General features: G+C 45.6%; 3 protein-coding genes across 3 annotated transcripts; 1 reads left to right on the forward strand and 2 right to left on the reverse strand.

Moving 5' to 3' along the window:
* Nucleotides 1-6,503: 6,503 nt before the first annotated feature.
* On the reverse strand, nt 6,504-7,004 carry GLRG_01003 (uncharacterized protein; the record flags this gene model as incomplete). The annotated part of the gene is made up of 1 exon (XM_008091688.1): nt 6,504-7,004. A coding segment is annotated over one exon (501 nt), but the record flags the coding sequence as incomplete, so codon positions are not given.
* A 498-nt stretch (nt 7,005-7,502) lies between these two features.
* On the reverse strand, nt 7,503-8,551 carry GLRG_01004 (uncharacterized protein; the record flags this gene model as incomplete). Its single annotated transcript, XM_008091689.1, has 5 exons — nt 7,503-7,786; nt 7,847-8,028; nt 8,088-8,130; nt 8,210-8,398; nt 8,527-8,551. 5 exons carry the CDS (start codon nt 8,549-8,551, stop codon nt 7,503-7,505), a joined length of 723 nt encoding a protein of 240 aa, XP_008089880.1.
* An 8,584-nt stretch (nt 8,552-17,135) lies between these two features.
* Nucleotides 17,136-19,015, forward strand: GLRG_01005 (major facilitator superfamily transporter; the record flags this gene model as incomplete). The annotated part of the gene is made up of 8 exons (XM_008091690.1): nt 17,136-17,318; nt 17,375-17,404; nt 17,459-17,531; nt 17,596-17,638; nt 17,699-17,753; nt 17,809-18,351; nt 18,414-18,677; nt 18,743-19,015. 8 exons carry the CDS (start codon nt 17,136-17,138, stop codon nt 19,013-19,015), a joined length of 1,464 nt encoding a protein of 487 aa, XP_008089881.1.
* Nucleotides 19,016-21,163: the final 2,148 nt, after the last annotated feature.

The following is a 21,163-nucleotide window of genomic DNA, read 5'->3' on the forward strand; positions in this document are numbered from 1 at the left end:
AGTAAGGACTAAATACCTAATATATATATAATATATTATATATACCTTAGGTATATATCCCTTTAGTAGGTAACTTTTTATAGAAGGAGGGTTAATTATAAATACACCTACTATCTGTTACCTATCTTATCTTATATTACTTATTTAGTTCCTTATTATTATTTGTCTTGCTTTACTACTCTACTGTTACGCTTTGCCTTTACACTACGTTACTTTATAACACTACTATAGCCTAGCTTTATCCTGTTAGAACTGTAACGGCTGCTAGGAAGGCTGTGTTAGGCTATACAGCAGTATAACGCTATAAATAAGGGCGCTTTAATAACGCCTATAGTATAGATTTTATATACTTTTTCTAACTTATATTAGCCTACTAATTATAAGGTAAGGTCTATATATCTATAGTAAATAGTACTTTTTACTATATTAAAAATAACCTTATTAGTTTTTATTTACAGTTTCTTTAAAAAGATATCTTAATCTAATCTAAGTACTATATATATATATATATACTATTAGTACTTACTAAGCTTAATATTAAATATAATAACGCCTTTTATTAATATATATTATAAACCTTTAGTAAATCCCTTTAAGGGGGTTTTATATTATAAAATATATAAAAAGCGCTATCTTTATATAAAGTTACTATTTACTATTATATAAGTGTTATAGCTAGTGTTAGTAAGGGCTTAGGTTAAAAAACCTTTATTAACTTAAGTATCTAGTAGTATAAATAGTCTAATTATTTTCTTTATATATAAAAACTCCTCTTATTTTTTATATTCCTTACTTATTAGCTTTAAGACCTAATTTTATCCTAAAGTTACTTTTTCCCTAACTTATTACTTAAGTCTGCTTTTTTTTTTTTTATTCTTACTATCTATAAGCTTTTTAATTTATATAGTAGTTATTTTTACTATATATACTAGCGTACTATTATAGTGCCTTATAAGGTGTCCTAGCTTCTAGTAGTTAAAGTAGGTCCTAGTCTTCTACCTTATATACGCCTTTTCTATATACTTTATAGCCTTCTTATTCCTAGTAGTAGGCTTATTAGCGTTATAGGCTAATCTTACTATTAAAGTGTCCCTATTAGTATTCTTATATAATAGGTAGGTAGGGTAGTACGTCTATATAGCCTTTATAAGGTCCATAACCTTCTAAGCTACCTTACTAATCTAAGTAATATAGGTGTTATAGTTCTTTAAGAAGGACACACTTACTAAAGCAGCGTAAAGGTATACTAAAAGCGTGCTTATAAGTAAGGCTATAAAGGCGCTATTATTTTATAACTACCTACCTGCTTTAGTAAGGGTCTATTTAAACTTAAGGTAAAAAAAAAAAACGTTTTAGTCTTTTTTATATATAGGTTAATAAGTATAGTAGCTATATATTACCTCTTATTAAGGTTACTATAGGTACGCTTTAAGTACTATAAAAACTTCTTTAGCTTATAGTTATATAGTATTTTACTTTTCTTATAAAAGGTTAAGACTATATACTAGGGGCTAATCTTTAAGTAAACGTTAATAAGATACTATACTTTATACTTACTAGTAAAGAAGTTATAATTAATCTCTACCTTATTATATATCTATTACTACTATAGCAGAAAGTTATAGTATAGCCTAGAAAACTTTAGGGGTAGTAGTAATAGCTTTTAGTGTAGTAGCGTAGTAACAGGCGTAGTAAGTGTAGTTAGGCCTATAGTAGCGCTACTAGCTGTTACTTTAGTGCCTATATTATTATTAGGGATAGGCATGTTATATACGCTTACTGCCTTATAGTATATTTCTTCTATTATAGTGTAAAAGGACCTTATACTATTTCTTAACTTTATATTCTTATTATAAAGTTATTATATAAGCACTATAGATATTATATTATCTAATTTATTTATTATAAGCTTAGATATATAAAAGGCTAGTACTACCTTTTAATAGGTGTAGAGTAACTTAATATAATTAATCTAAGCTAAGGAGAGAAGGGGTTATTCTATAGTATGCCTTTATATATATAGTATTTAAGTAGGTACGCTAAGTAAGCGCAGACTAGTTATAGGTGCGTGCGTTATAGTGCGTTATAATAGGCAAAGCCCTACTATATATACTATAGCTCTAGCCTGTAATAATAACCTACTTATATAGGTCTTAAGGGTAAGACCTTTAGAGGGGAGACCTAATATTATAACCTAATAAGTTATAGGCTATATTACCTTACCTAATAAGTAGATAGTAAGTATTTATATAGATAAGTAAAATAAGGATAAATAGATAACTCCTTAAAATAAAAGAACTATAGTATAAGTTATATAACTATAAGCATAAGATAAGATAAAGAATAAGCGCTTATTTATATATAGGATAAGCGCTTAGTAAACGCCTAGGAAGACGCTTATTCTACCTTATAATAATTAGATAACAGGTAACTTAGGGAACGGCTAGGACTTATATATAGGATAGACTTAGACGCACTTAAGGACAGACTTCTATAGCTCTTTAGTAATTAACTTATAATATATTCTTTAAATACCTTTTAGTATCTAACCTTAGTGATTTAATTAATAAGAAGCTATATAAGCACTAAGACGCCTTTGACTACCTAACTAATTACCGCGTAATTAATAAGACTAGTAAGAACAACAAACACTGTTAACTAAGTATTAACCTCTACTTACTATTAGTAGAAACCTTACTGTCTAGAAACTAACTATAATATTAACTACACTAGTTATAGCTTTAATATTCTTTTAATAAGTAGTATACTTATATATTTCTTTATAATAGTAGCTTATAAGACTATTAAAGTATATAAGGTTATTTTAGTTAAGATTACTTAGTATTATTATATATTTATATCTATTTATAAGTTTATTAAGTATAGCTACATAGTTACTTAGTGTAATATCCTAGTAGTTACTATAGTAATAGTAATTTGTAAGTAGGTAGTACAGTTCTTTATAATTAATATATATTAACATTATACTACTAGTAGCTTACCTAGTTTCCTTAGATATATATATAGACTTAATTAGTTTACTATTATAACTTTAAAACTTATATATTCCTAAAAGTTCTAGTACTTTATTTTTACTTTTATAATATTAAGCTATATAAACTAATTACTATTTAATTATAAATAGCGACCTTATAATTATTATTTTTACTAATTATTATAATAATATTTACTTAGTAGGTAAGTATATTAGTTATAATAAATATATATATTAAACTAGTTATTAAATATTAAACAGTAAAGATTATAATACTTAATTAATTATATTACTATATCTATAACTATAGTAAAATTCTTAAGGAATAAGAAAAATCCTTCTATTCTGTGCTTAGGCAATCCTAGGCTAATCCTAGCTATATAGTTAGTAAAATTACTAGTAAAGTAGGGCTATAAGAAAAACCTTGTCTTGTAGAAAGAGGATTCCTATAGGCAGAGGGCCTATATAGAAGCGATCCTTCAGCTTGGTCAGGTGACATGGCACATGGCGTGGCGGAATCTATGCGCCACATCAAGATAAGCCTCTCGTGATAGGGTACGGTCCAAAGAGATAGGTCACGTGACACACCGCCTACCTCGCCAGTACCTACCTTACCTGTGCTGCTACACTTAGTGCCTACTCTGTACATTCTAGCTTATAACAACAATAATAACAACACCTACTTTTACTACTATTCTGACTATTAAGATATCCCTACCTTTCTTACTATAAAACCAACAGATTGAAGATTGGCTGCTGACAGTTGGCAGTTGACAGTTGGCATCTCATTGATAAAGCTACATACGCCATGTGCCCCTGAAGCTTAACTGGATACAGTTTAGGGTCAATGATGTGGCATTCTTTGTCTGCAGGTTGCCTTCACTTATATCTGTCTTGTCAGGCTTGTTCATAACCTTTGTTTCACCCTCATAAACCTCCATCACCTATTCTCCAATATCTTGCTGAAGAGACTGGTCGAGGTTCATCCTCTCTGTCTCTTTTGCCTTCTCTGTCTGTTCCGTTCCATTCTCTGACAGCTCTCACACGTATCCGCCTTGTCGCCGAGGTTCTGAAACACTACCTCAGATGTCTAGGGGAGACATAATGTGAAAGCACGCTCCCCTCTCCCGATTTACTCTATCCTCTTTTCTCCTAACCAATTTCTTTGGTGCACTGCTTCCAATTGCCTTTATCTGCTGGCATTCCCTTTCCCTTGAGCGGGTTTCTTGAACCTGAACGGATTAAACCTCTCTATACTTTCTTCACCAGACTCAACATAGGTTCGGGTGTATCAGTTCGAGTTTTCCTTCGCAAGCACGGCTACCATACTATCACTAGGCAAAGCCAACTAATATCTCTGTGTCATGGAAGGGATGAGTAATTCTGTAGCAAGTCCCTAGGCAAGGGAAAGGAAGCCGGCAGAATAGAAATCTACCGTGATGTCAGGTCTTTAAGCTCTGCCCTGGGGTTGTCGAAACTAGACATCTGTACAGATATAGCTGTCAACTGTTGTCTAATAAATCATCCGTTATTTTGAACATTAGTAAAACAGGGGTGCAGCGTCTAAATGAATCCATTGAAAAGTACAGATATAATGACGAGTATTACCCACAATATCAACATTTAACAACATGGGACGAAAGCAACCATGATCAGCTAGGTCCCCCAAATAAACAGTACACGAAGTGGTTGCCATGAAAATGCTAGTGCACTTTTGGTCGGCGGCCAGTGTCTACCCCGATCTAGAAGGATTACCACATAGGAGCTAGACATACTATATTCTATCACCCTAACTCTAGGTAACCCAGACCCTAACTAAGACCCTAACCACTAACCCTACATATCTTTAAAAGCCTATGTAGCTATTGGAGATACATAGGGTTAGTAGTTAGGATCTAGGTTAGGGTCTAGGTCACCTAGAGTTAGGGAGATAAAATATAATTATTTTATATAGTAGTGGTGGCAGTACCTTCTAAAATAGGCTTAGATCACTAGCAGACTACTAAAAGCACACTGGCATTTTACGGTTTCAGGTAGACTGCTAGTGCAACTTGGTCGGCGGACAGAGTCTAACCTAATCTAGAAACACCACCACCACCGCCACATTTCCCTAACACAGATATAATAATTATATTCTATGACCTTAACTCTAACTAACCTAGACCCTAACTACCTTAACTACTAACCCTATATATCTTCTATAGATACGTAGATAGAAGATACATAGGGTTAGTGGTTAGGGTCTGGGTTAGTTAGAGTTAGGGTGACGGAATATAGTATTGCTAGCTTCTTTGTGGCAGTGCTTCCAGATTGGGTTAGACACTGGCCGCCGACCAAATTGCACTGGCATTCTACCCGTAACCCATTTTACCGGCAACCCACGAAGTTAATCAAACCCAATCGGCGAACCAAACTTTTTCACTGCTGGGGCCCGGATGTAGGTAGCGGACGACTGGGATCTGCAAGTTGCCGGGTTACCCTGAACGTCGAGACTCAAAGTGTTCTGACTCAAGACGTTGCTGGCTTCCAAGCCACAGCTAGCCGCCTATGCCGTGTTACTGCTGCTGGAAGGATTCGTTTTTCGGGCACCACGGAGTGCCGTCTGAAGACGAAGAGCAAGATGTGAGACACCGAAAGCGCCAAGACGGAGGATTTAATTGCGCGCTCGTTTCAATACGTGATCAAAGGTTTCTAGAATCCATCAAAGCTGAGAGCCAAGGAGAAGCTCGGTAGCATTCGGCAATATGCGTACCTCGATTATCAGGTGATTGGTCCAGGTCCTATTTTGGTCTATCTGTGGAGCTCAGGTCCATGCTTTAGTAGCTCTGCCGCCCCTTTGATGCATTTTCCCGCTTCGCGGTGTGGTCTGTAACACTCTTCGATGGAATGTTGGCCCGCACCTTCATGCACTATTGGGACAAGGTACTAAGCTACGTCGTAATCTGCTCCGAGAACCGCGGCATACACTGTTGCAGAATTTCCTGCGACCTCGTTCACCGACAAAACTATATTGATTGAAAGCAAAGGTATAATAAATGTAACATCCCCCGTCACTAAGGTCGTTACCTTACGACTTAATGGCAAGGTCTTGCTTGAGTCCGTTGGAGGAGACAGGGCAGGGATATCAACGTCGCGGCCCACGGGTAACAAGGCACAGCGAAACGCCTGATGAAAGCGAACGCACTCAATTTGTACATGCACGCTGAGCAGTATATCAGCGACTGCTCCACGACATATTGAACTGAACATGTGAGGTACTTCTAAAGGAAAATAGGTGCCCAATTGGCTCGCTGATGCGTGTGTCTCGTCGAGGACGAGACGTCGCAGATTTATTATTTTCTACACAGGGACATAATAATGACAGGGTGGTTGAACGTAAAAGAAACTCATCATCAGACGGTATATGCGCCGGCACATCCCAGTGTAAAGCAAACATGGTATCTGGCATGTTCCTCTCTGAACGCCTAAAACTCCGTGGTTGATGACATCTAACCCGTGACCTTATGACTTAAATCGGATGTGACGATAGCATTTTCTCTGGGTCGTATTTTCCTCGGGCCGAAAACTTTGAATGCAAGTTCGGAATTATTATTGGGCTCATTGCTCGAGTCGTCGGCCGGGTCAAATCTGGGTTTGTGTGGCCCGCTGGTGCAGGAGTCTGAACCGGTTGAGCTGTTTGAACTGGCTGAAATGCTTGAACGGGTTGCGAATGCAGTGCCTCGGATCTCGAAGGCGTTCTTGAATGATTGTGGGAATGATATGAGCTGCGGCTACCCGGAGATGCAGGAGTCTGAGCAGGTTGAAATGGTAAAACTGGTTGAGAATGTAGTGCCTCGGATCTCGAAGGCGTTCTTGGATGATGGCCGTAGGGATTATTTGAGCTGCGGCTACCCGGAGATGCAGGAGTCTGAGCTGGTTGAAATGTTAAAACAGGTTGAGAATGTAGCGCCTCGGATGTCGAAGGCGTTCTTGGATGATGGCCGTAGGGATTATACGGGCTCGAGCTACTCTGAGATGGAAGTTTCCGGCTGAAGTTGGCGTTTTGAGGCGTTTTCGGACGCTTAGAATTGAGGGGGCCTTCTTGATTGAAGGGAGGGGGGGGCGATTTCGGACTCATGGAATCTAGGGAAACTTCATCGCCAAAGGGATCGACTCGTCGGGACGGTGGTGGCCGGGGCGCGGGGGTCGGAGTCGCAAGCGACGTGGACGGCTTTCGCTTTCTGTTTTGTCTCTGGAATATTTTTGGAACAAAAGTTTTGTATAGTTTGTCCTGGAACGTCTTGGTGGTTCCAAACACCAGGAAAGCTGCCAGGCTTGGCGAGACGCCGGGGACATAGCCTCGGATACTTGTTCGCGCGCGTTTGACGCTGAGGTCGGGCTGCAAGCCGCTGGTTAGGTCGATCGTGTGGCTCGCGGCGTTCAAGCGCGGGACAGTATTTGTGTACTCAAAAACACTAGACGCACGTTTTAGATTCTTGCCGGCGAGAAGAAGGAGGCCGATGATGACTTACCAGAGGACAACGAAGGCGATGGATAGCCGGATCACAAGCCAATTGTCATATGCCTTGGCTGGACCTGAGGCACTGTAGGCTCCGCTCCGTGCAGCAGCACGACTAGACGAACTGCCAGCCCAGATTGACCGCGTCTTGCTCCCTCCGTCATTAGTACAGGGCAACGACGGTCCGTTGTTGCCGTAGATGACTTTCCAGCTCGTAAGGTTCCGTCGTGAGCTGATGTATCGGGCCAAGATCATCAGGAGCAAAATGGCGCTACCGAGCAGGCTGAGAACGACTGTTTCCTGTTAGTCGCTCACGCTCGTCATGTGCGATTGAGGCTCCCGGCAATACTGACATTGTATGTTGGCGATCAACATGTAAACAAAAAACGAGTCTTGAGCTAGTGGCGTAAGCAGCAAGCCGGTGGTAATGCATGTGAGCACAACTGGCAGAATCCTGCCGATGATAGAGAGGGTACGTGTCATCCTCGGCGTCGCGGCGAACCAGCCATAAACACTTGCCGCGAGAGACAGGGCACTGGACGGCTTTAGTAATGATTCCGAGTCGTTCCATCAAGCCGAGTGGCGGTGACTCACAAGAAAAAGACGAAGCTGGATGCAATGGTGAATCCGAATATACCTGTATCCGATATGAGAACACAATCTCCAGCAGACCGCAGGACGGTATCCAGCGAGCAAGCGCAAAGTCTTTGACTTACGAATGTAGCCCAAGACGAGCTTGATCCCCTGTGTTCCTCTGGTGTACTGAACCGCCGCGTTATCGGGGTGTTGCCTGGCATAGTAGAACTGGTCCGTCAAGATCTCCCTCCACCAAATATAGTCGTAGAATTGTTGCCAGATACTAGTGGCGGTGATAATGAGCGTGGCGTACGCGATGCAGGCGATGTCTGTAGCAATTCCGGTGTTAGCCCGATGAATCGTGAAGCCAACCCATGTTGTCATTTTCATCCGATATCGAAGAGGAGAGGTAAAACTTGCAGCTTGCCCTGTCATTGTGTGTCCAAAGAAGCCATACCAATAAGAAACTGGAAAGGAGGCATATGATCGAGTAAACGATGGACGCGATGACTTCTGCATCGACAGCCGAAGGGAGTTGGAAAACCATTGCGACCACCGTTCACGTCGCGGCCTCACCCGTACATGACGATGCCGACAGAAAGTTAATGGAAAACACCGACCGTTTGGCTCCTCGCTGGCGCGGCGGGGGGTACCATGGTTTTGAATTGTCCTCCCACCTGTCCGTCGGTGCGCCGTCGGTCTCCGTACCCTCCCTGCCAGGAAGCCCAAACATCGTGCCCCTGTGTGGGGGATAATGGAGTTGATCCTTCTGTTCGTCATTCGGGGCGGGTCCCGAGATCGATATATCATTCAAGGCGATGATGACTTTCCGCCGTTGTGTGAACCGTTTTGGGGCATATTCTCCATCTTGTCGAAACAGACCCCTGATCATAAGTCTTTGCGCTCATCCAGTCTTGGAACCGCAAGGATGCGGCACTAGCCGGAAAGGTAGTCGAACGAACCACCCTGACTCGACCGCTGACGAATATTGCAACCACACTTTCAGCTCTCACATATAACACAGTCTATGATATAGCTGCAGGTCCTCCATACGTGGTACGCACGTGCTACTGGGGTGCTACTGATACCTACTGTCCAAACCCCGCTCAGTATCTTATCTTTGCAGTGCAAGGCGCAACACGAGACGACTAGACTGAATCCTTGTGGAGCCTCTGCACAAAGTAGGTAGGTAGGGAGGAATATATCGACAACTCCACCATGAAGTGGACTTGCGAATTCTTCGTAAAAACCCCCGGCGACTCGGGGTCTGGCGAGCACCGTGCGGGAAGTGGGTAGTATCCACACATCGTGTGATGGTAGGTATCTGGAAACTTGTAGGTATACCTACTGGTGAACGGGGCAACAGATGCGGAGATGAACTTGATTGTTAACTTTCGATCTCAGCCGTAGCTCCGCCGGGAAGCCAACAATGTACAGCTGTGGACTCGCACCTCGGTATACGGAGAGTATCTTTCGCAATTCTTCCGTGTTGCTCCGCTTTGTACGGCCAATCGACCTGACTTGAATTTCGCGGCAGCTCCTGCGTTTGGAAAACACTGATGATACACAGCCTGGGTTCCATGACCAGTTTCGTATGATTAAGAAACAACCTGACCTGTCCACTGTTTTCACTCATAAGGGTATTTTTTTCTTTGGTGGTTCATTTACTCTACGAGCAGCTGCGGCCTAGATACTATGTGGAGACATGAGCCAATACCCCAAGCCAAGACCGCCATGCGTCGTGCCACATCTCTTCCGCTTCGAACACTATCGTGGCTATTCCTTCCTGGGTTTAAGCAGCTGCTTTTCCATGTGGAGAACGAATGGGAATTTAAAAGAAAAAGAAAGAAAGAGAAAAGAGGCCGAGCACAGCATAACTAGTTTCACCGATCTTCTTAGTCATAACCTTGAGGCAGCATGTACAAGGGGCTCGGTCGACCGAGAATAAGCCGCATACCACGTGGGCGCAGTACGGCGGAAATTATCATGAGAACGCGGCTAATTCCCCGTCACGGATGAATCTTCACCCTTGTGGAACGCATCCGAATATGGCCTGCGACCGGAGCAGTAAGAACAGTTAGTCAACTGGACAGAACCTAACTAGAGAAATAACTTCTTAAGCCTTTATAATGAACTTCAGCAGCTGCTGCCTCAACGCCATCGTTCATCGTTTCCCGGCATCGGCGATGATGCAGGGCAATACTCGGTGTGAGGGGGAAAGCGTCCAAGACAATACCGCCTTCGGAAGTAGTCCACGTGTTGAATCGGATCGTTGCTTGGTCCAACAGTTCAGGCAGCGGCCCTACTGCAACAACAAGCTACCTTGACCCAACTGTCAAAACCTGCTGTGAGCCCTGGTCTTGTTTCTCTCTTGGTCAAGGAGTGGAACTCGCCTCGGCATCGTGAGATTGAACATGCACGGACCCCTTTTGATGCCTGTCAAACCCCTGGTTGTACAGCAAAATATTTGACATACGTAGTATTATTACCATGTCAGTCGCCACCACCACGAAGACCGAAGGTCCGAGTACACTCAGACTCCGTTATCATGATCCGGAGACATGCATGTGATTCAGGACAAAGCGCGAGCATCAGAAATACTTCAAGAGAATTTATCACCCGCGCCATCGACAGTCCGAACAACAGTCCGAACGACTCCATCAACTAAGCGTTCTTATCGAATCGGGCCTATCCCCAGACGTCAAACAGCGCTGCATAACTACCAAGAGAACCACACCATCGCTCTCGACCAGCTATTCTTGCCTGCCGGGGACCAAGCACTTTGAAATCTTCGCCTGCCCACTCCTGCGCCCGTACCAGCTTGTGGGGGAATTTAGACTAAACAATTGTAAACGAGGTTGACAGCCGCACCCATGCCTTGATTGACGGTGCGGAGGACGGGGATGGATGGCGAAATAAAGACGGGAAGAGCCTCTTGTATCCGTCAGCCAACACCCTTCGCATACGCGGTACCATACACTGCCACTGGGAGATCCTAAAGATATTTGCATGCCAACAAGACCCGCAGTTGCTCGGGCCCTTCTCCCTGAGAATGCATGCCCCGCCCACGACATAAAGACACCTGAGAGGAGGGGAAGAGGCAATGCTGTGACGCTAGTCCAAATACATGACTGCTTTCATACCACTCTGTAGACCATCAAACAGTAGGACATAAGCCAGCAAAGACTCCGAAAAAGTTCCCCCATGCCAAACACGGCGTCCTGGCTTTCAGGGATTTCTCTCCAGTTGCCGGAGGAGGATGTCACTGATTGGCCCCGCCATGAAGGAGAAGCCAGTGATAAGGACGTTCTCTAAACCCACACATGTCTTCGGTACACTGTCATTGGACGTACCTAGTGGCGAAGTGCCACCCGAAAACAGCTCGTCGGATGTTGCTCGGATGAAAAATCAATCCCGTTATGGAAACTCTTATCGTGAGGAGTCGTCTGATTGCCCTCTCTTCGTCCGTGCAGTCTCCACCTCTCCCGACGTAAGAGCGCGTTCCACGTTTTAGCGCTGCATGTCACATGGTGTTGTCTAATGGCTGCAATAACATATACTCTGAGAATTTTGTCCATAAATCAGTTCGGATCTATAGGTAATAGTCCTCTGCAAGACAGTTTTATCTAGTGGTGTGTGTATTGATGCTAGGGCGTGAGTCTCATAATAAAGCGTCACTTGTATGTGGATTACACTTTGCTATATTTGCGCCTAGAGCAAGTACGAAAGAAAGAAAGACAGACACATAAAGAGTTGAACTCAGTTTGACAAGGATCCCAGGCCAGTCGACAATCAAGATTCACAATAGAAGGCTGCGGCTCTTGCCTAACTCATTATGAAAGGAATGAAACTTAATGAGAACGAGAATATATGATGAAAACCAGCATAGGACCCAGATACTAGCATGCAATACTTGTATTGTAATGTGCATTGGATTGAAAATCCGAGCTCTGCTGTATTCGATTGTGCGGAGGGCACCGAGTATCATCGTTACTTATCCTCACTGCCGAAATTCAACCGTATATCCTCAATAAGTTCATGGCAAACACTAGTTCTCTAATGATTTACTCAAGCAGTCCAGAATGTTCTTAGAAGCATACCGTCAAGTGTTCATGGCAACCATGAAGTCGCATCTTCTATCACAGGAGGCTCATGCCGGTGTGGCGGGTAGTATTAGCCACGCCATGTGTGATGTCACCTGACCAACCTTGGAACTTATATCTTTATGGACCCTCTCTCGTGGGAACCCATTTCCTACAATCAAGCTGCTCTTCACCTTCAGTATGACCCCTATTTTCTGTGTGCTCTAGCTCGTGAGATCTTTCTTCTCTATAAAGCCCTACTCCTCCCCCCTCGGGTCAGCCTGGCCCAGAGAACTACTTTGGAGTACAAGCCCCAGCCGTCAGACACAGCCTGAGTGAGAATTTTCTTCTTGTTTTGCTTAAGTTTAGACTCCACGGTATCGTCCGTGTTGTCCGTTTCTCTAAGATAGGGCCGCTGAACTGTGTAACCTGATCAATCCAGATAGAAGTTAATGACAGCACCGCTATATGAATCAGGTGATGGATCAGCCCAGACTTCCATTTGCTGCTTAATAGGCCAGCATCTAGATATTTTGGATTCTTTATGCATCTGCATAGAATAGGCCAAGATTGCCGTTAAGAGGTAGATCCGGCTATACCCCCTTCTTCACTCTTGTACCTTTGACTCTTCATTCTGGGAGACCTGCCTCTGAACACAGCCGCCACATTTCTCACTAAGCTCATCGCTCAACAAGGCCCCTAGAAGCATTTTAGAGGAACTTCGGCGGTGGACCAACATGGCAAAGGGCATGGAAGAGCTTGGAAGGCTTGGGCCGACCACATGTTTATGAGGACGAAATATGTGATTACCGCCTTTCCCGTTGAGCGGCGACGTCTATATGCTTTTGACGAGGGCAATCAAAAAGAAACTTAAAACAGATGTGGTCTTAACACTCCAAGCGAGTGATCGGCAGCAGAAGTAATCTTGAGGTATTCTGGGGAAAAGGTCAAAGACGACACCCTCACTTGCGGAGGTCGCAGCTCACTTAGAACGGTATCGAAGCTTGAGAACCAATACATTGGTGGAACAATAATCTTGGTGATAACAGCAAGTTAGGAAATATTGCGGCCAATGGTGTCTGTCTATCTATGTACTACACTTTCATTCAACATTACTGAGAGGCTTAGTTCTTGCACACGATTGATGCGGGAACTGCTCATCGCATAGTTTCTGCATGGATTCGCTCTTCTTTATATTGCACTACTTGACCCACATAAGGACACATTGAATAGTAGCTAGTTAGAGGCCTTCTTGCTCAACATATAGAATAAGGACATTAATGCCAACTTCGTAGCGGGAGGTTTATTCGACTTAACACTAGTGATGGCACATATGCTAATTAGCTTTGATGATATGCACGCTTGGATAAAGAGTTTTAGACCACTTGGCAGTATAATGCGTGGAATAGCCACATCTCTCCTCGTTTAAATGATCCAGACCAACAACGTAATTTCTCCGGTTGACGGCTTCTTCAGTACCCATCTTGAAGTTATCGATGAGACAAAGTGAGTTTATCAGCTTTGCGGTAAGGTCTCCTTACGCAAATAAAGCGGCCCGAAATCTCACACCCGTCTATACCAAACCTTCTAATCTTTGGTTTTAATGTAAGCAACTTATAAATGCATTTAGGTGACGGACGACCTAACACGTACCGTTGGGATGAACAGAAGACAGGGCAAAATTGAGTCCTTCGCTACAGCAGGGCTGACAACAGGGCAGTCAAATAAAATATGATTGGGGCAGGACAGGTCGTGCCAGATGCTTGAAAATACACACGTCAATATCCAACTCCACTATTGGCAATGTCTCCATGCCATATTCGTAATTGAGCGTGACGACGCTAGTAGAAAGAAATGGCCCCCGACCAGTTCTGGTCCCTGCTCCATATTTGAAGAGCCACGCGACTTTCCCATGGGGCCACGCATTGCTGGGTTGAGCCATCTGGATCATGGGCCTTGCTGGATCTACCCTCTCTCTTCTCCCTTCTCTTAAAATACATATAGCTCTGGAGGGGTAGCTAGTTTGTCGTACGACGAGCCAAGCCCCCAAGCATATGGCACGGTGTTCCCCCCGTTATCACGGACGGAGTTTGGTCCTTGGTCGGCTTTTTCACCGACCTGTAAACGAGTTCCACGTCGAACTTCACCAACTGGGTTAATTTGCGCGCTAGACATGTTGTGGTGGGAGGTAGTTGGCTTGGTCTTGGTTTGAGATGGGGAAGAGGAGAAGGATGACGGGGATCATCAACCGACCGAACGCGCAGGCGGCAGGCCACACGAACTATCGCCCGGAATGGGGGAGGTTGGCTCGCTTCCACTCTTAGTGCAAAAGTTGGAGCCAGGGGTATTGCTTGCATAGCCATTGAGGGGAGCGATCTAGTATACCTAGCCCGTTTCTCATGCATGGATCTGTGTTTCTGCATGAGGGACGAAACGTGTATTAATATTCGACCACTGATATAGCCCGTTTCTAGACATTCTGATGATACCTTCAACCAGAGTCGACTGCTTTCTCATTCATATATACGCCCATAGAGTCGGGCTCAACTTTGGGCAACGCTGCTGAGTACACCTGATGATGTTGCGTTCCCTAACTTATCACTCGGTCCTCTTTCTCATTTTCCCCCTCTCGCCAAGAGGCCGAGAGCAAGCGCTAGGCCTGCATGCCCAGCTGGGCCTCCTGACACTCGGCGGTCTTGGCCTTCCACTGGGCTCTCGACTTTTCACACCAGTAATTTCTTGGCTGAAGACAGCCCAATCAAGCGTCTCTACAAGTCAGCACGAAAGGAACGCAAGAATTATGCCTCATAGTCACCAAGCAATTACCTCGTTCGCCACGCCGGCTCGAACAACTACCTACCCCAGGCCTGAGTTGGGATTGGAGAACTGCCAGGAGTGCACGCCATTGTTCGTGTGTGGTGACCCAAAATTGGGGTCCGATAGTATGGGCCGCTGTGGGGTTAAGGATCCGGGGAATCCTCGCCGTGTCGCCTGCCGTCAACCTGTCAACCTGGTTTTTGACATTTCCGAAGACGCGCCCTTGGCTTAGACTCCCCTTACCTCACCTGGCCGGAATGGGACTCTTCCCCAACGCGTTCGTCCTGCCTGCCGGCTTATCTTCATTATTGGGCGTGCTGCTCTGGCCCGCTCTGGAGAACACCCAAGAGCAAGATGAGACTGCAGCCGTGGCCATGGAAGCCCGTTGGGTTGGTTCACGGTGCGAGCGGTGTCTCGCAAGGATGCGCAGGCCAGGCTGCCCACCCTGGATGGTCATCTGCGATCCTACATAATGGTCAGACAACGACATGCTTGCGTACTACTATAATCATCAAGCGCATCGTGATTGGTTTATCGCCGACTTCTCTCCCATTGACGGACCAATGGAGTACTGCTCTGGGATAGTACGTTTGGCTTTCCAGTGTTTGGGGGCTTTGTATTTTGATATTTGCGGGAGACTTGATGTCTGGCCTGTGTCGTCGCCGTTCTATCGGCCTTATCCGAGCACTTCTCTCGGCAGCTTTTCAACTTCTAGCCTCAATTGAAGCATTCTAGCGCGCCGCGCCATGAAAGGGCTTGATCATGTCAAGCATGATTTGTTGCTATTATGAGAACAAGGAGGGCTACTCAAGACGTGCCGATCACACGAGACACACACTCAAGTTGCACAAGCACGCCAGCTGCCCAAAACCTTAAGTTACCCCTCCCTCGAAGGGCAAGGAAGCAAGCTATTGTGTACACCGCGTTCAGCCCGTTGGCTAAGCTTGGAATTGACAAGTTGGCACTGGTTGGAGCTGCTTGGCGCGCGACGCCATTGTCTTGGAACCCGCATCGAAGCCCGCTCTCAGCACCCTTTGGTGGTGCTTCACAAATCAAGACCGCATGTTACCCCTTGATCCCCGTTCCACTTCCGTATCTGTGTCTTTGCCGCTTGCCACGGCTCCCCTCTTCACCCCATGGAGGGCTTTCCCTCAGCCGCCTACCCGAAAGAAGGCCGAGCAACAGGGTCGTCATCGACAACATCTACACCTCACCGCCAGCCAATACTCCTTTTACCCCGGATGGAAACAACATGCACAGCCCCCGACACACTACCCCGGCCACGGCAGGAAGCGGGCGCCTCCGGGTGGACCTAGGTACCCCGCGAAATGGATTGCAACGGGCATCCTGCCTATCTCGTCGTTCTAGCTCTCGTCACTGGACAAACTGCGAGAGGCTTCCAGCTGATGACCCAGGGCGAGTCATCAAGTTGCAGAGCCAAGGAAAGCCCTCCTCATACCACCGGGGAATTTCCCCCTCCGGCAGTTCATCTTCCTGCCAGCGCCATACGACAAGAAGGCGGGAAAGCTCAATGTCTCTGATCGACACCAACCCTGGCCAAGGAGCTTGAGCACCTTGCTTACCAGGAACGATGTGACATAACACAAGCTTGGATTTTCTTGGTTGCCGACTTCTACGACACCAAGGATTCATTCATGGATCGTCCTTGGCTGCCTACCGTATGGAATAGCTGCTAGTCAACGGGCACGCGGCTTGAGCTCAGCTCGTACATCTCCCGGGATTATTTGCCATCCATGCAGGCAGACCGTTCTTGGGAGACTAATATCTTCTTGAGTGTTCGGAATATGTCGGGCATGGCTTGGCAATCAATGACCCAAGTTCATTTCACGATGAGCGTGTCATGATGCGTGTGTGTATATCCCCAGATACTGTCTCGTCCGTATCCCCGGTGAATCCGGGGGACGACACGGGGTCACAACATGGAGGGGAAGTTTTCGAGGTGTCTTCACCAGCTTCCAAGCCTGTGCATCCCCCACCATGGATGAGTACATAAGGGCCACCATTCCCAAGAGGACATAGCCAGACGAGTGCTGGCTTCATGGTGCTCTGAGCTCAGCGACGCCCAGTAGTTATCCCGGCTCTCTCATCTTCTACATCTTTTTTGCATCAAGACTTCTGTGAAGTCTTACGCCTTATTTTTTCCACCATGGCTGGAAACAACTCCGTTGACGCTGACAGGGTCAAGGACGCTGAGCCTCAGATCTTCGAGGATGAAAACCCCGAAAAGCCGATCCCCCGTAACACGAGCAAAGTAGACTATTCTGGCGCGCAGGAGAAGACTGATCCTAAGGAAATCGCCCTGGTGAAGAAGTTGGACAGATGGATCATGGTATGCACTATCTCTTTCTGTAGATCCATCGACCACTGATTAACAACTGTGTGTAGCCGATGCTCTGGTCAATGTATTGGCTCAACGTAGGTACTATCGTGGTGTATCGTCACCTGTCACGATACTGACTTGGACTACAGTACCTGGATCGCAATGCCATTGCGCTGGCACGTCTTAATGACCTCGAAGAGGACCTCAATCTCACTGGATCCCGTACGTTAATACACTTCCCAGAAACGTATGACGAGTCCCAGCTAATTGCTCATATCATTGTAAGAGTACCAGACTTGTGTGTCGATTCTCTTCGTTGGTTACATTTTGTATGTTTTCAGTCATAAGTACACTATACATAGCATCAGATGCTAATAGTAATACCACAGGGGCCAGATTCCATCGAATATGTTCCTCACTCGTACTCGCCCAAGCCGCTACATGGTACGATCTGTAGCCATAAACATAATTCTGCCATGGAGCTAACTCTGCCTTATAGGGTATCATGATGATGCTTTGGGCGGTTGTCAGTGCTTTGACTGCTGTATCCAAGGACTTCACTGGTCTTCTCCTTACCCGATTCTTCCTCGGAGTCACAGAAGCCCCGTATTACCCTGGAGCTGTCTATTTGCTTTCCATCTTTTACACCCGTAAGGAGGTCGCGACCCGAATCGCCATCTTATATACTGGGAACATCCTCGCTACCGCTTTCGCTGGCCTTATCGCTGCGGGTATCTTCCATGGGATGGACGACGTTGGAGGCCTTGCTGGCTGGAAGTGGCTGTTCATCCTGCAAGGCGCAGTGACCTTTGTCATTGCTGTCGTCGGCTTCTTCCTTCTCCCTGACTTTCCCCTGACCACTAAATGGTTGACGCAGGAGGAGCGCGATCTCGCCCACAACCGAATGGAACTCGACACTGTTGGTAACAAGGGAGAGACAAGCACCTGGAAAGGTCTGGGCCAGGCTACCAAGGATCCAATGGTGTGGATTTTCTGCGCCATGGCGCATATGCACCTTGCTGCCAACGGCTTCAAGAACTTTGTAAGATTTCTCTGCTCCTACATGAAAATCTGAATCGGGTACTAACAATGACATGATATTAGTTTCCCACCGTCGTTGAGACCCTTGGTTTCAACACAACCATCACCCTGGTCCTCACCTGCCCTCCATACCTTATCGCCGGTGCCGTTACTATTGCCGTTTCCTGGTCATCTGGCAAGTTCAACGAGCGAACATGGCACATCACTATTTCCAAAGCCGTTGCTGTCATTGGCTTCGTTTCGGCATGCGCCACTCTCAACACGGTCACCAGATACGTGTCAATGGTGATCTTCACCATTGGGACATACGGCGTCAACAGTCTCATTGTAAGTGAATTGAATATTGGGATGAGGAAGCAAAGGGGTACAGTTCGGCTAACATGATGTCCCAGCTTGGTTGGTGCGGCAGTGTCTGCGGGCAGACCAAAGAGAAGAAAGCGGCGGCAATTGCTTGCGTTACCATGATTATGAACATCAGCTTTATCTGGACACCTTACCTCTGGCCGAGCAGCGACGAGCCTCGCTACGTTATTGGCATGTCAAGCAGTGCTGCTTTCAGCGTCGCAACAGCCGCTCTTGCGTGGCTCGCTAAGATTATTGTGAAGAGGCGGAATGCGAGACTAAGGGCATCCAATGACGAAGCCACCGCATTCTACGTCTATTAGAGGACGAGGCAATGGCGTGTACCTTTTTCGTTGTTAGCCTTCAGCATGAGATTGGCCTGTGGCCTGGGGCCCTTTTGGCTCTTGTAGTGTGCAATTGGATCAAGGTCTCATTTGTGCTCTATGCTTTAGCTCCATGATAAAGAGACGCTGTTAAGTACAAGGCATTGTCATTTCATGGCAGTATGCTCGATCAACTTCTGCGACAGGGAATCAGTGAAGATTGCGCCCCCAAAATTAATCGATGAGGCTTTGTTGAGATTTCGACGCTTCACGCACCAGTCGTGGGATGTCAAGGAATACTACCCACTGGAGACCGACACATAGATACCATGATGATGCCGTGGGAAAGAAAGTCGATACGCTATTGACGAGCTCCCGGATTCATCGAGGGACATTTCTGACGCCCGTTGGCGGTGGGAGGTTGTGCAGCATCACATCGTAACCCGGTCAAATACACTTGCCATTGCAATTGGAAGGCATTCCAGCACCTGCGGCAATAAAATCATCTTTCCAAGGAGCAGATGTAGGGATGTGGAGGTATTCGAGGCTGTTCGCCGCAATATCAAATATAAGCCAAAACACTAAAGCTCAAGTAAGCAGGGGCTGCAAAGGCACTTTCGGGGCAGTTTAGCTCAACAGAGACTTGGTCAAGCACAAAGATGAGGGCTGAAAGAGGGAGTATATCTTGTCGAGAGGAAGGTGGCAGATTATAGGCAAGCTAGTGTTGCTGACTAGATTTAGATAATATCTTCTACCTTCTCACTTCATGTAGTAAGAGACCACATATTACACACAGATTAGAAACTTCAATATGTATAGGTGGTAAGGCTATATATCTATACATAAAATACAACATCTAGTCGCAGCTTCTACAATATAGATTCTAATTCAGCGAAGTTCTCATATTGCCCTCTTATAGTCCCATATAGTCCTCTTGTATCAACTTTCCCACACAGGAGAGGTTATGTTGAGGCATTCAGGGGAAGAAATGATGGATTGCCTAAAACTACAAGCCGCTGTAGAAACAATCTACTCATCCGAGACAGTTGATGCCTATAGTAATCCGAAGCAATCTCAGGAAATGAATGATTCACCGAGCATATTCAAACTCTAACCCATCTGGTAATACTAGCGTACTGCAAGGAGGCAAGATTACCAGCATGCTCGGAGACACCGTATCTGGAATAGCTCGAGTGAAAAGTCTCCAGCTCTGGGAGCACGTCGAAAAAGTGTCATTGCAGAGCCTCCAGGCAAGTTTCATAATATTAAGTAAGAAGAAACGGTGCGATGCTCGATTAGGTCTGTGGAGAGCTGTGATATCCATCACATAGATCATGAGATCTCGGAGGAGAGGAAGAGAGATGCGGCGACGTCAAAACAAAAGCTGACAGATGGCCACCGAAGGAATCAAAGCCGTCGAGAAACAGGGTTGCGGCACGGCGCTTGCACCAGCATAAATGCACAAAGTGCTAAAGGCCGGTGTTTAGTGTGTAAGGTGTGATGGCTAGCTCTGTTACACCTAGGACGACTGACAGGCGGAAAGTCAGGGCCAAGTCTTTGCCTTAGGAAGGCCGTGGGCATCGATGATCGACCTCAACCTCAACGGATTGTCAAAGAAATACCGAGGTGCGCGACTCAGTTTCCCCTTCCAGACCCATGAGCTTGCAGCCCGGCGGCCGGCGAAAGGAGCCGCGAGCCCGTTCCGCCACAGATGTGGAATGTACTCCGTACAGGTAGTAAAACTCACATCATGTATCCGTATTCAAGCAATCAATACTCGAAGAAACGGGCGGCCTAGCCCCCCCAAAAATATGATAAGAAAAAGTGGCGCAACGACACACGATTCAACATCGACGGGAAACGATAATAAATTGATTAGATCAAGGGCTATTTTTATTACCTTGCTTAGTAGTATGGGACCCACCTCATTATCGTTTTGCTGTCAAGACCGCCAGATGAAATGAAAGGAAAAGAGACTCCATTTGGGCACGGATATCGCATGGCATACGGATACCACCGGCGCGCGCGCGGTGGAGAGGAGAGGAGACCACCAGTATTGATATGTCAAAAAGCTATTCCCTGAGCCCTCCCACCCCAGTAACCAATTGTGGGAAATATGATGCAGGTCGAGGTGTAATGTAGGTCCAA

This window comes from Colletotrichum graminicola, assembly GCF_000149035.1.
Source record: "Colletotrichum graminicola M1.001 genomic scaffold supercont1.3, whole genome shotgun sequence".
NCBI classification, from domain to species: domain Eukaryota; kingdom Fungi; phylum Ascomycota; class Sordariomycetes; order Glomerellales; family Glomerellaceae; genus Colletotrichum; species Colletotrichum graminicola.